Raw genomic sequence first — 12,933 nt, forward strand, 5'->3', positions numbered from 1 at the left:
TGCACTAATGGTGTCCAGAAAGTTTTTTTTCCCTGTACAAATGAGTTCAAGGCTATTTGTCACCCTCTTTATTATATCTGATTTATACTGATGTTTTAATTAATTTGGAGTTAAATTTTGCTGACTTTTGTTTAAGGTGATAAATATGGGTCTATTGGGATTCTTTTACATCCAGTTGGACTAGCACTATTTGTTGAAGATTCTGTCTTTATTTACAGTGTGCATTTATGGCTTCTTTGTAAAATAATCAGGTAGCCATAGGTGCATGAATTCATGTCTGGGTCCTTAACTCGATTCCACTGATCAATGTGTCTGTTTTTGTGCCGATACCGTGACGTTTTCATTATTACAGCTTTGTAGTACAATCTGAGCTTTGGGATGGTGACACCTCTAGCAGTTCTCTTGTTACTCAGGATTGTTTTTAGCTGTCCTGGGTGGTTCTAGGGAAAGCCTAAGGAGGTACCGATGTGTGTGGGTGTCCCAGCCATGGGCCTGAGTCTTGATGTCCTTTGTGGTAACTCATACAGATACATTGTGCTGAAATGCCCTCAGCTGACTGGGTTCCTCCGGGCCTACTGTGAGACTGAAGTTGGAGAGTTGACCTTATTGAATCAGAAGATTCCTGCTTGGATAGCAAAGTTCTCTAATTGTGCTGAGAAAGGATGGAGCCAAGACTGGGTTCCTTCAGGATCTGCCACGGGATAGAGACTGATGAGACCTTCACAGAGGATTGGATGGATCCACGGTCCCCAGTCACTGAGACTGCACGAGTCTCCTTTGGATGACTGTCTGTCTCAGCAGACCCCGAGATTGCACGAGTCTCCTTTGGATGACTGTCTGTCTCAGCAGACCCCGAGACTGCACGAGTCTCCTTTGGATGACTGTCTGTCTCAGCAGACCCCGAGACTGCACGAGTCTCCTTTGGATGACTGTCTGTCTCAGCAGACCCCGAGATTGCACGAGTCTCCTTTGGATGACTGTCTGGGCAGGTCCTGAGATATGCATGAGTCTATGACTGTCCAGGCAGAATTAAACCAGGACCACATCTTACAGACTGGAGCTGGCAGCGCAGTAAAGACAGTGCCAGTAGGCAACGTTGGTGAGCAGAAGAGCCTTTCCTGGATTACTAGGTGGTGGCTGTGGTTGCACGTTCACCTCTGGGAAATGCACAATCAGCAACGTAGTCTGAAGCCGAGACCCTCAGTGTAGTCTTCTATTTTGGATCTGAAACAAAGTTCCCAGGTTTCTTATTTGCAAGGCAAAGCTCTAGCAGAAGCAACATTGCTTGTGGGCACAAACCTTTATTTAAAGGGGAAATGTAAATGAATGAGACCCTTATTCCAGCATCTCTCAGACTCCATCCCATTTATGACACTTGTACCACCATAGCCGTAGCACTGGTTTCCTGACTCCCCAGTAACCACAGGAAATGGATTCAGCGACTGCCTACAAATACCTCCTGCATCACCAACCTCATGCCTCATGGTCCAGTCTTTGCAGAGTGAAATGTTCCTCCCAAAAGTCTGTAGTATCCTAGTTAAGGTGTTTTATTGATTGCTGGCATGTTCTTATCTGTAGATTTCATTTCAGATAAAGAGGTTACACAGTAGGTATGTTACAAAATGTGGAGGTAGCTAAGGGAGGAGAGCATGGCTTTGCATATTACCCTTTAGAAAATTCCAGATTCTTCATCCAAGCTGAGGTCTTACCAGGTTCATAAATTATTGCTATAGAGGATGAAGACACTTGGGGCATCTTCTCACTCACATGGCACTTACTAAACTAGCTCAGCCTCCACGCTGCTGGTTCTTGGTGATTGTACAACTGGACACATATTCTCACTCTTTAATAGGAAGCAGCTGGGAAAGGATTCCAGGCCAAAGAAAGAGGCCCCATGCCACTCTCTCCTGCCGCTGTGCTTAGGGGCTCCCATCATCCTCCTGATGCGTCCATTCTTACTTTCATCATGAGTTGTGGTGGTCTTGGTTGAGAGGGGCCATTTTATCTGTGGTTTTGGGGAATCTAAGCCAGGAGGAGGAGGATTTTTATGGAGATTGGCTGAGGACACCGTCGTCTCCAGAGACAAAAAAAGCAAAGCAAGATATCTCTCACTTCTGAGGAAGTCTAGCATCATTTTGCAAAAGATCCCTCCTGTTCTCTGGGAACTCTGGAGAGTCTAGACAACACCGCACAGGCCTCCCCTGTCTGCTGGAGTCTCTGAAATCGGTCCTTATTTGATGGAAGATCAGGTGTATTTCCACTTTTCACCACTAGATGGAGGAGCAGGACGCGAGGGTCCAGCAGCCTCTTGAGGGAAAAGCATGCTTCACCAAGCCAAAGGTCTGAGTTTGGGTTCTCCAGCACAAGTCAAGGATGCAGTTCTAGAAAGGGGGTGGGTGTTATTTTTGTGGAGAACATCATAGAGTCCACTCATGATCTCTGTAAAACAAAATCTACCAGGCCACCTTAAGAAGAGCCCTGCCGCAAGGTGGCCCCAGTCCATTCCCTCTGAGGCGAGAGCTTGTCAAACACCCTTAGGGGGCTGGTGAGATGGAGTAGCTGCTACAGAATTGTTTTCAGACCATGCAACCTTCTCAGTATGTTTACCCTGGGTTTATACGTGTGATTGGGACACAGAATTTCAGGAGTTTCATAAGATTGGGCGTGGATCAGGTGAAGAAGAGAAAGCAACTCCCAGCACCCGGGAGTGCAGAATTATGAGCCGGATCTTCAAGGCTGCCGTGAAGGCAGACATGAAGGGCATGCGCTCACTTTCTGGAGAACTTGAAGCGCTTGCTTTGGAGCTTGTTCAGTGCTGTCAGCAGCCATTTTCTTCACAAGGCTCAGCCAGTAGCTGATTCTACACAGCCCCAGCCAATCCAGCACATCCTGTGTCAATGACTCCTGATAGCAGGGCCTCTGTGCCTGAACAACCGGTTTGATGGAGAGAACTTAAGGCAAGCCTCACATTTGACTTCCTCAGAGGCCTGCACCAACCTGGCGTCTCCCACAGGCCTGTGAGCTGTGCCCGCCTCATCGTGTGGACTCACCATCGGCACCTCCACGCTCGAGTTCTGGTCCTGCATGGCCACCATTCTGTTTTTCTCTCCCATGGACAAAAGTCAGCTTCCATTTCCTCAGGCCCATTGTCCCTGCTCTCCCTTCTTCCTTCCCCAGTCCCCTCTCTGACCGGCTGGTTCCTGCATTGCACCGCGGGAGCCTCCTGGTCAGTGTGTGATAATGTACCCATAGCCAACACCAAATCTCACCTCACCCTACCCTACTGCAGTGCGCGGCATGCACACCAGGCCCACAATCCTTTCTGCAAAGAGCCAGATGTTTGGTTCTACCCAGCTCAGCCCTGTATGGACCTTATATGACAGCTTTTGTTCTACAGGGGATATGATGAATACGTGGTCGCTGGACAGTGGCATGATGTCTGCATGTGATGACTCTTTCTTATCCTCGGAGATCCATTGTAAGGCCTATGAACTATTGGTAGCATTAATATGTATATATGTGCACATATGCAATATAAATGTACCAATTTATATGTACACATACTAATGTATGCTAGCATTTTTCTGTACCTATGATAGGTTTAGCATATTCATTTGGCATGCTAAGGATAACTACCAGTAAACTATATGAAAATAGGACATGTTTGCCAACAGCCTGTCATAGCAAGGCAGGTGTCACTGCTCTTGCATGGTAGGATGCTGTTATCCAGGTGTTACTGCTGTCCTCCGGCCACAGAGCTGATCACATGACTTTTCCATGACCACATGCAGTGTGTACACAATGCTGATGTGCTCAATAAAGCAAGATTCATAGCTCAGGTACAATGCAAAGAAATAGAACAAGGTGTCACCTCACTACAGAGATCTAATCCTGTATATTCTCTAAAAACAGAAATTCAGAATTTTTAGGGGATCTGTGAGAGTTCTCCTTTCCTTCCCGGCCTGTTGGTCATAGGTCCTAGAGGTGAAAGGGGCAAAAGCAGCAACAGAAAGCTTTGACTGGGAATGGAGACAGCCCTCTAGGAGATTGCTTTAGGGGGAAACAGCTCAACTTTATTTCACAATATAAGGACCACATAGGAGCGGGGAGTCTGGGGACAAACCCTAGTTGGTACTGAGTGGCACACTCCCATCACCAGACTTCATACGTGGCAGTAGGGTCCTATAGCCAAGCTCCTAGGACAACTCTTCCCCTGGGAAACTGTGCCAGGGTTCAAGCTAAAGATTAATCGGGCATCTGGTTTAAAACAGCTTCCAGATAAGGTCCGTCTTCTAGATACAGGGATATTATACTAAGGGCAGGTAGAGGCAGAAGTTCTGCTTGGGAGGGAAGGAGTTTGCTTGTTGTGTAGCTATTGCAATAAGCTGCCAGCCCATGGGAAACTACAACCTTTACCAGTCAGCAAAACCCTTCCCTCAGGGATTCATTCCCATAAAACTGTTGATAGCAGCTGATTCATATTTAGTTAGAGTAAAACATGTCCTGGAATTCGCACCTGCATTTAGATCTTCAGAGAATCAGGTGTTGTATCCCTCACAGCCAAGGTGCCTGCTGTGAAGGCCAAGGCCCTCTCGGTACATGTGGTCCCCTGGAGTCACCATCAGGCAGCTCACAATGGCTACCCCGCGTATGGAGCAACTCCACAGTGGCTCTCCCAGTTTTTGGTAATCTTCATATAGCCCTCCATGCCCCATTCTTCACCTCAGCAGGAAGAGGAGCACGTTTTCCATTTAGTAGAGAGAACACATCATAGCAGTCTGGTGATGTTAACCCCGCTTAAAGCCTAAGATACTGAAAGCATCTGAGAAGACAAACTCAGCTCCTAAGACCAACAATGACCTCACACAGGACCATGAAAATCAGAGCAAAGGATGGACAGACATCTTTCCATACACATGTCATACAGAACCAAGACACGTGTCAGGATATATATATATATATATACATATATATATGTATGTATATAATATCTGGTGGTTAATACACCCCTATCCAAGACATGTGTCATGATATATATATAATATCTGGTAATTAATAAATAAAACATTTAGTGGTGTGGCTTACAGGTCCAGACGTTCGGTCCATTGTCATTACGGTGGGACATGGCGGTGTGCAACATTTAGTGAAACATCCTTCAAGAACACCCTGTGATGGCGAGTCTCTCTCGAGGACCCCACACCCAGTCCTGGACTGAGTGCTTTGCTTGTTATGAGTGTGGGGTCGTTCAGAGATCCACCAATCTGACAATGAATATGACTTTAATAAGAAGATGGTTTTTATTAAAAATACTGGCTAGGATCCAACCAGAGACTCAAAATTCTCTAGGTTAGGCCTCAGCTATTGTTAGTTCAAGGACTTTAAAGGTAAAACCCAACAAATCGCAGTTCGGGGGTCAAGTTAACGCATATCCTGTTTAGGGGAAGACAGAGCTTAATTATTTTAAACAGGTTTCAGGCAGGTTCCTCAGTTATTCTGAGCAAGCAAGCTTTCATACAAAAGTAGACCTTAGCAGTTAGCCTGTTAGTCATGTGGCCCATGATCTTGTAAGGGTAGCTGAGGCAATGGAAGATTTTACAACAGTCTGCAGGTTTTAAGAATAGTCCAACTGCTCGGGAAGTCATCCACTTTGGGTAAGGTAGTTGATAGGGTACATTTTTCTCAAGATAGGAGCAACTTCCACACGGCTCATAAGCTATATACAATTTTGTTCTTACAAGTTGTCCAGCACAGTAAATTATCATTTAAACATAAAGTTCACCATCACAGCTTTGTCATAAAATTGTCTCTCAGTTCAGTACTTAGGAGTCTTCCTTGAATTCTCTCTGAGCTTGTCTCCAGAACTCAGATACACTGGGTAGGTGAACATACCTATTCATGTTTTTCATCTTAAGGATTCCTGGCCTTCACTTTAAAAGTGAGAGCCAGTAGCTAAGAAGCAATTGACAAACTACTCTGTGTTGTCTCTCTTTTCTGGAATTGGCATCACTTTCCCACAACACTAAACCAATTAAATGTCGTAGGGCACTTGCCACTTGCTGACTCCCGTGAATTAAGAAGTTGACTCACTCAGTACAATTGAGTAAAACAGAGCGTTGTCTTTCTCCTCGTAACAAGATGTCCACACATGTTAAAGGCACATGTTAAAGAGGCACGTGAGGCCACAGATGGAGGGAGATGGGCCTGGAGCAGCTCAGGTCTGCCCTCTCTCTGCATTCTCATGTCTATACTGAGTCTTGTTCAAATGGGCTCAGCCCTCCATCTACAAAGCATGGAGTAATTCCTCATCAGATTGATCGCACAAAGTATACTACTTCTTCATCTGTGGATTGCAAGGAACACTCTCATTTCATAAAACTATGGCAAGGCAAAATGGGTACTTCACTGTGCTCTAAACCCTGGCCAGACAAGAGGCATTTGCTCTAAGAGGCCCCAGACAATGTTCCTTATCATGAAGAATGCTCAGGTACCAACAGGACTTGTTCTTACAGAATGGGAACACTCAATACAATGGACAACCTAGAAAGAGAGTTTCTGTATGGACACATTGATTTCTTTTCTTCCTTCGGCATAATTAACTGAATCTCTCTCTCTCTCTCTCTCTCTCTCTCTCTCTCTCTCTCTCACACACACACACACACACACACAATTATGTCCTCATGTTTAATTAAGGGTTGAACTATAAAAAGAATTCCCATTATCATTTTGAAACTAAGCTTTATCTTTGAATATGTAAATTTGTACATTCTTTTAAAAATGAAAATTCAAATTTTTATAAGAGATTCACTGCTACAAAGCTGTTTATGTCACTAATATTTATTAATTTAGTTCACATCAAACGTGGATGGGTCCTCAGTGACTCAGGTGTCATTCTCCACACAGCAGCGGCTGGTCTGTCAAGCGGAACACCCTCCTCAGCACTTGCTGTGCCCAGTCCTCACCTTCCTTCTTGCCCCCAGTAGCTCACACGATGGGGTAGGTGGCATAGGTAGCAATTCCGCAGTTGTTGTTCCAGTCCTTGGCCATCTTCACGTAGCCTCTCATGCCCCATTCTTCACCCCAGCTGGAAGAAGAGCTTGTCTGTCATTTGACAGAAAGAGCACAGCACAGCGGGTTCATTGCTCTAACCTCCCATAAGCACCACGTCAGAAACCATACTTAATGGAAAGGTTCAGAAGACACAGAGGTTCGTCTCCTGGATACCAGTAGTTGAATTACACAGGCTCTGAAAACCACTGCATAGAAAGGACAGGATGTCTTCTACCTACACGTGATATGGAACCACTGGTCCATCTATTCAAATACTGACTACAGTAGTTCACTTTTGAATTTCAAATATAAATGTTTTCTGAAATTTATACCTGTTCTTGACCAGCCAGTAGCTGTTGCCATTTGACTCTTCTCCTTCAAAGCCATAGCCGACCACCAGAACAGCATGATTTAGGTGAACCCTTCTGCACTGTGGCTCATAATAAGTGCCTAAAAAAGTAAAACCAAAGTTGGGTTGAGAGGCTCCAGTGACCTCACAGTACCAGCAATAAGAGAAACATTTCTAAGCTCACTGGAATGACAGACACACCACGTAGGACTAAACAAGAGGTTTCATTGTTATCAGGGCCAAGACTGTAAGCTGTCAGGTAAATGTACCAGAAAAAAATTAGCATAAATCCTTTGGTAAAATGGTTGTTTGGATGCATATGAGAAATCTTATTGATTTACTTGTAGGTTAGTTCAAGCAAAACCCACAGAAAACAAAATTAATAGAATTGACAGTTCCCTTATAATAATTTTCTACATAAATAAAATACCTGGTTAGAATCTTAAAGGTCAAACAGCTGGAGAAAATTCAAGTAAATTTTACCACATGAAACGTTAGGCTAATTTAAAAAACATTAATTGGCTCTCATTCATGGAATTGTTTTTTAAAGTAATGCAAAATAGGAAAATTTACATAAAATTTTTCACAGAGATTGTAAAATTCACGAAAGGGAACATTTACATTTAATGCTATGTAAGAAAGAAATCATGATTTTGATTTGTCATGGTGGCAGTGCAACTTTTATGCATGGATTTCTAGAAGGAAGACACTCACCATTCTCATAGAACCGGAAGGAGCTATGACTGGCATCAACTGCCACAGAGATGGGCCCCACCTTAGCCACTGCCTTCATAAGGGCTTCCTCGCATCCTGGGACTTGTACAAAGTCGCTGACATTAGCTGCAGAAATCCCGGCATGGTACCTGCACTCTCCACCCTTTTAAAGTTAAGGAGAAAGAAAGTCATTCACGGCCATCCACCTCCCAGAGAAGATGAGCTAGAACCACAGAACTCAGCCCACAGCAGATGAGGGGCTCCAGGTCTGTGCTCTTATAAACCATTCCAGGAAGTGAAATTCTACTGGGAGATTATCTTCCCGAAGCATGAGACAAAGGGTTGAGTTCTGTGGGGGCACACTGGGCACACATTTTTTTCAGATTAGTTTTGACTTTCCTCTGACTTCTGCACTTTTTTTTTTCATGTAAAATATATTGAAGACACCCATCCATTCTAATCTTAGAAAGACAGCAATCAATGTTTCCATGCATTTGGCAATATTTTTCATCAAATTATAAAATGCTTTCTTGTCTGGTTTGGTTCTGAGGGGCAGCATCTTACTATGCAGCCTTGGCTAGCAATGAACTCAGCACATTCACAACCCAGGCTGGCTGGGAACTAGCAGAGCTCTCTGCCCACGCTTTTCTGCCAATAGCATCGTCTGTGAAAGAAGGAGCCTCTCTGGCCCTTGGCATACTAATGGCAGAGAGAAATGACCTGTGAGAGAGCCATTTCCACATCCAGGGTTTGGAAATGTGCTATTTCTTAAGAGGTATGAGATTTTTGTCTGTTTGTTTCCATATATTTTTCTACCTTTATTTCCTGGTTTTTGTTCCTCCTGGTAATCTATTAACTAAACTTTTATTCCCTGCAAACACAGTTTAGTGATTGTATAGTATCTTTATACATGGTTGCCCCTGATACAAACTCAGCACAAGAGGCACTCTGGATCCTTAGGGGTTTTTGCTCTTCGGGTCCACAGCATTCCTTGTTGAAAATTCACATTGCAGACTCACAGACTCATGACTTTAAACACATGACCTACACAAGATCTACCCTGCCAAAATACCACCAGGGACAAAGGGGAGGATCATGAAGTCCCGCCCCACCCCCCGCTGTAAAACTATTGGCAACTGAGTTCTGCTGTAGGAGAAGAGTGTTGTCTTAGGGACGTGGCCTGAGAGTTTACCTACACTTCAGTAAATGGTCCTATCCTGTCCACACACACAGTATGATGTGGGCTTAGTGAGATCAACAAAAGCGCACAGGAAGTTGGGAAGGAAGAGTGTTTGGGGGTGACAGAGGAGGAGATAGAGGCAAAGGAATGGTATAGACTTGGTCAAGGCACATTATATGCTTGTGTGTAGTTCTCAGCAGTAAAAAGACAAATCAGTAACAAAGCGAGTTTAAAGAGAGCGAATTGCTCTGCTATCGTTCTGCTTTCCACAGCCTGAGCTGGACCGGCAAGAGCATGGGAATTCTACTCACCAGCCCTTTGTAAGGATAGGACTTCTCAGTAGCCAGGCCGCCACTATCCTTCACATACTGGAAGGCATGCTGCATGAAGCCACCACTGCAGCCATGGGTAACATTAAATTCCATGCAGTCCAGCAGGTTCTGCTCACTCAGCGGGATCAGTCTCCCTGTTTTCCTGAACATTTGTCCTTCTAGGGCTCCAGTGGCACTAAAAGCCCAACTAGAAGCACAGTGACCCTAAGGAATAAAGAAAAAGCCGTCGTTCGTTAGTGAGTCTAATAACGGATATTTGTGAATGATTTGTACATCAGAATGCTTTTATAAAGCAGTGACCTGCATGCTGCTCCACAGTCTGAAAAAGTAAAGGGTGCATTTCTTTCCTAGCTGCCTGTGAGTAGGGGATATTGGTGACATCACACGGCCATACCTGGTTCTTCACAGGGGTCACGTAGCCTCGTTCCCTACAATTCACAGATCTGGGGACAGACAGAAAGAGATGATCCTGGAATGTGTGCCTCTTCTTGATCCTCTGCCATCGAAAGCCAGTCATCCTATTCCTGAATTCTGTATTGGTCTTCAAGAAAGGCCACAAGTGATTGAGGGTATTTATAAAGAACTGAAGAGGAGAAGTACTATATGATGTTATTCATGTCGCACTCACAAGGTCACCAAAGGCGTTCATAGCCATGGTGAAGTCATGCTTCCCCTTGAGGTATTCCCGATTGTGCAGTTCAATCATTTTAAAATTCTTCTCCCACACTGTTCTCCTTAGACTTTCTTCATTCTGGAAAAAAAATACAAGTTGTGATTTTTCCTTTTATTTTAAGTCCAATCCAAGTTCACTCAGTGGACATTCTGGTGAAGAGGAGCCATGGCAATAGATGGTTGTACTCTTCCGGAAGCCATTGTCCACATCTCCCAAGAGCAATGGGGATTTTTGTCATCTAGCACACATGGTGCATGTCTTTAGGTTAAGGCTTGAATAGAGCTGGATTCCAGAACCCATGGTATGACCATAGGACACAAATACATAAAAATGCAAAGCCAGGCTGATCATCTATGGGCATTTCCATGTCACTAACCGTGTTGTATGTTTTCCCATGTTTTGTCTTCCATTCGTGCCATTCAGCATCCAAACTGGGACCCAGTGTGGTAAAAGCTGAGTCGCCTTCCAAGCAGAGGACAGCTAAGAAGAGAACAGCAATCATGTCTCATAAACCTAGAGGAGAAGAGATGAGATTCCAATTACATCGATGCCTTTGAAAATTTAATTTCCTACCTAGAAATTAAAACCATAATGGTGGAAGGAAATCATTTGAACTGTCCTAAATAATACACTGTGGAAAAAGTTAAGATTCTGGTTGGCCTAAAGCAGACACACAGAGGAATTTAGTTTATCCACTAAAATGAAGAACAACTGGCCAGGCTCCAGGAACTGTGAACCTAGATCATCACAGGGTGTGTATGCACCTATGGTTTAGACTCTTAAAGACTTAAGACATAGTTGGCCCAGGCTTTGTGTTGGTGGGGCTGCGGTCACATGAGCAAAATTTCATTAGTGCAGAATATGATCCCAAGTAGGGAGAAATACAGCCCCAAGAGTTGAGGGCTTCAAGAAATCTTTTCCTTGGCCTGAATGTAGCAGATGTCTTGGTTCATTCCCTTCAGAAATCTTTTGGAAACATTCTCTGTATACAATCATAGATACATACATTATATACAACATGCATTAGTTTCTGTTATCTTTACTTCAAATGTGACTGAAAAATCCATTTCATTGCCTCAGTGAGACCCCATGGAGAAGGTTGAAGAGATGTCCTTCCTGAGGAATGTGCCCACTTCCTTCAGGAGTCTACCCGGGACTCTCCTCTAGTGTGAGCTCCCGATCTACCTTCCCTGGTCTAGTGGACTCACCTGGGATGTCTGCTGCTCCTCAGATGCCCTTCATGGACTTGAGTCTCAGAGATCCTTGGGTTCCACAGATCTATCTGACTGCATCTCCCTGAGACTTTAACAACTGAGTCTTTGCCTAGGAAGCCCCACCTCTGAGTCCTGTCCTGCTTGTAAGTGGATGTGTCAGTAAATACATTGGCCCTCTAGGCCTCAAACCTTCAGGAATGCACCGCATTACTGATCCTATCTCCTCATGGCGTGGGACAATTTGTAGAGTGTTACTGCTAGGCAACACGACAAATCGTCCTTGGGACCTTGAATCCTGACAATGTGCTTGCAGGGTTTATCAATAAAAAAGCTCCCAAATAAATCCATGTTTAAGGTTAACCCAACACTGATTTTACTTTAGAAACTGTGGTTTGGCAAAATATTCTGCAATGGACTGAGTCATAACACTCTAGGGCAGTGTTTCCTGTTTAAGCTAAGGTTGGGCCCTATGTGCATACAGATGCCAGAGCACTTTGACTTTAGTATTGGGAAGATGTCAGAAGAGTCTCAACAGAAGACCATCTCTGGTCGTGTTTGGGAAGGTGAAAGTCAACCCTAGGAGGGAAAACCAACAGATGGGGTACCAGGTCTCTTGACGCTGCCTGGAATTTGGAACGACTTTACCCTGTTTCCCCATTCAACCATTATTCCTCTTCCCTGTCTTTAGCCAATTAAGTCATGAAATCTGAGTCATTTGCAGAAAAAGCGTGGATACTGAATGCAGAAAAGCGGCTGAGGTCTTTGGAAAACAGCTTTCATTTTTCTCTTTGCAATTTGTTTTTTGCTCTTCCCAATATTCCTTCTGAGAGTTAATTCTAGACACTTGCCTTCATGAGCCTTAATATCAAAATATAAGAGAAAGAGAACTCAGGTGGTTTTAGATAGGTTAAAAACATTAATTGATAAAAGTATGTATGCAAATCTTAGCTTCTACAGTTCAGTAAGTAAGGAATGCAGCCCCAAATGCAATAAAGTTTGTGATTTTCCTACTTATATAAATACATATTTATTATAGAACTTAATCAATTAATTTATTATATGATTTCTTTTAAAATCATATTTTGACTTGTTCTATAAAAGCGGAATCGTTGTGCATCCACGCTAATTTCTGCTTGAGGTTAAATTGATCCCCCATCTAGAAGCATAATCTAAAACACCACTCTCTGTGTGGTAAAAAGTTCCCATCTAAGCCAAGATGGGTGCTCAGCTCAGTGGTGTTAGGGAAAATCGCACTGATAGAAATACCACATAGATCTCAATGACACTGTACTCATTAACCACTCGTCCACTTTATTTTCCTAAACCTTCCATTCAACATTGTCTTTTCTGTGCGCATAAACTCACCTCCTTCTATGAGTTAAGCATTTGTCTCCATCCACAGCCATGTTGAAATGTGATTGCCC

General features: G+C 43.8%; 1 protein-coding gene across 1 annotated transcript; it reads right to left on the reverse strand.

Moving 5' to 3' along the window:
- Nucleotides 1-6,981: 6,981 nt before the first annotated feature.
- Nucleotides 6,982-10,797, reverse strand: LOC130885785 (testin-2-like). Its single transcript, XM_057787553.1, has 7 exons — nt 10,672-10,797; nt 10,251-10,373; nt 10,017-10,163; nt 9,602-9,826; nt 8,111-8,273; nt 7,380-7,497; nt 6,982-7,081 (listed from the first exon to the last, which is right to left on the reverse strand). Exons 1-7 carry the CDS (start codon nt 10,795-10,797, stop codon nt 6,982-6,984), a joined length of 1,002 nt encoding a protein of 333 aa, XP_057643536.1.
- Between the last annotated feature and the right edge of the window lie 2,136 nt (nt 10,798-12,933).

The sequence above is a fragment of the Chionomys nivalis genome, chromosome 13 (genome assembly GCF_950005125.1).
Source record: "Chionomys nivalis chromosome 13, mChiNiv1.1, whole genome shotgun sequence".
Taxonomy (NCBI): domain Eukaryota; kingdom Metazoa; phylum Chordata; class Mammalia; order Rodentia; family Cricetidae; genus Chionomys; species Chionomys nivalis.

Excerpts from the sequence above, each read along its gene's own strand:
- LOC130885785 (XM_057787553.1), bottom strand. The coding sequence starts at position 10,797 with ATGATTGCTGTTCTCTTCTTAGCTGTCCTCTGCTTGGAAGGCGACTCA. Across the intron at positions 10,164-10,250 it reads TGAACGCCTTTGGTGACCTT|ACCAATACAGAATTCAGGAA; the intron begins GTGAGTGCGACA and ends CCTTTCTTGAAG. Across the intron at positions 7,498-8,110 it reads CTTCCGGTTCTATGAGAATG|GCACTTATTATGAGCCACAG; the intron begins GTGAGTGTCTTC and ends TTACTTTTTTAG.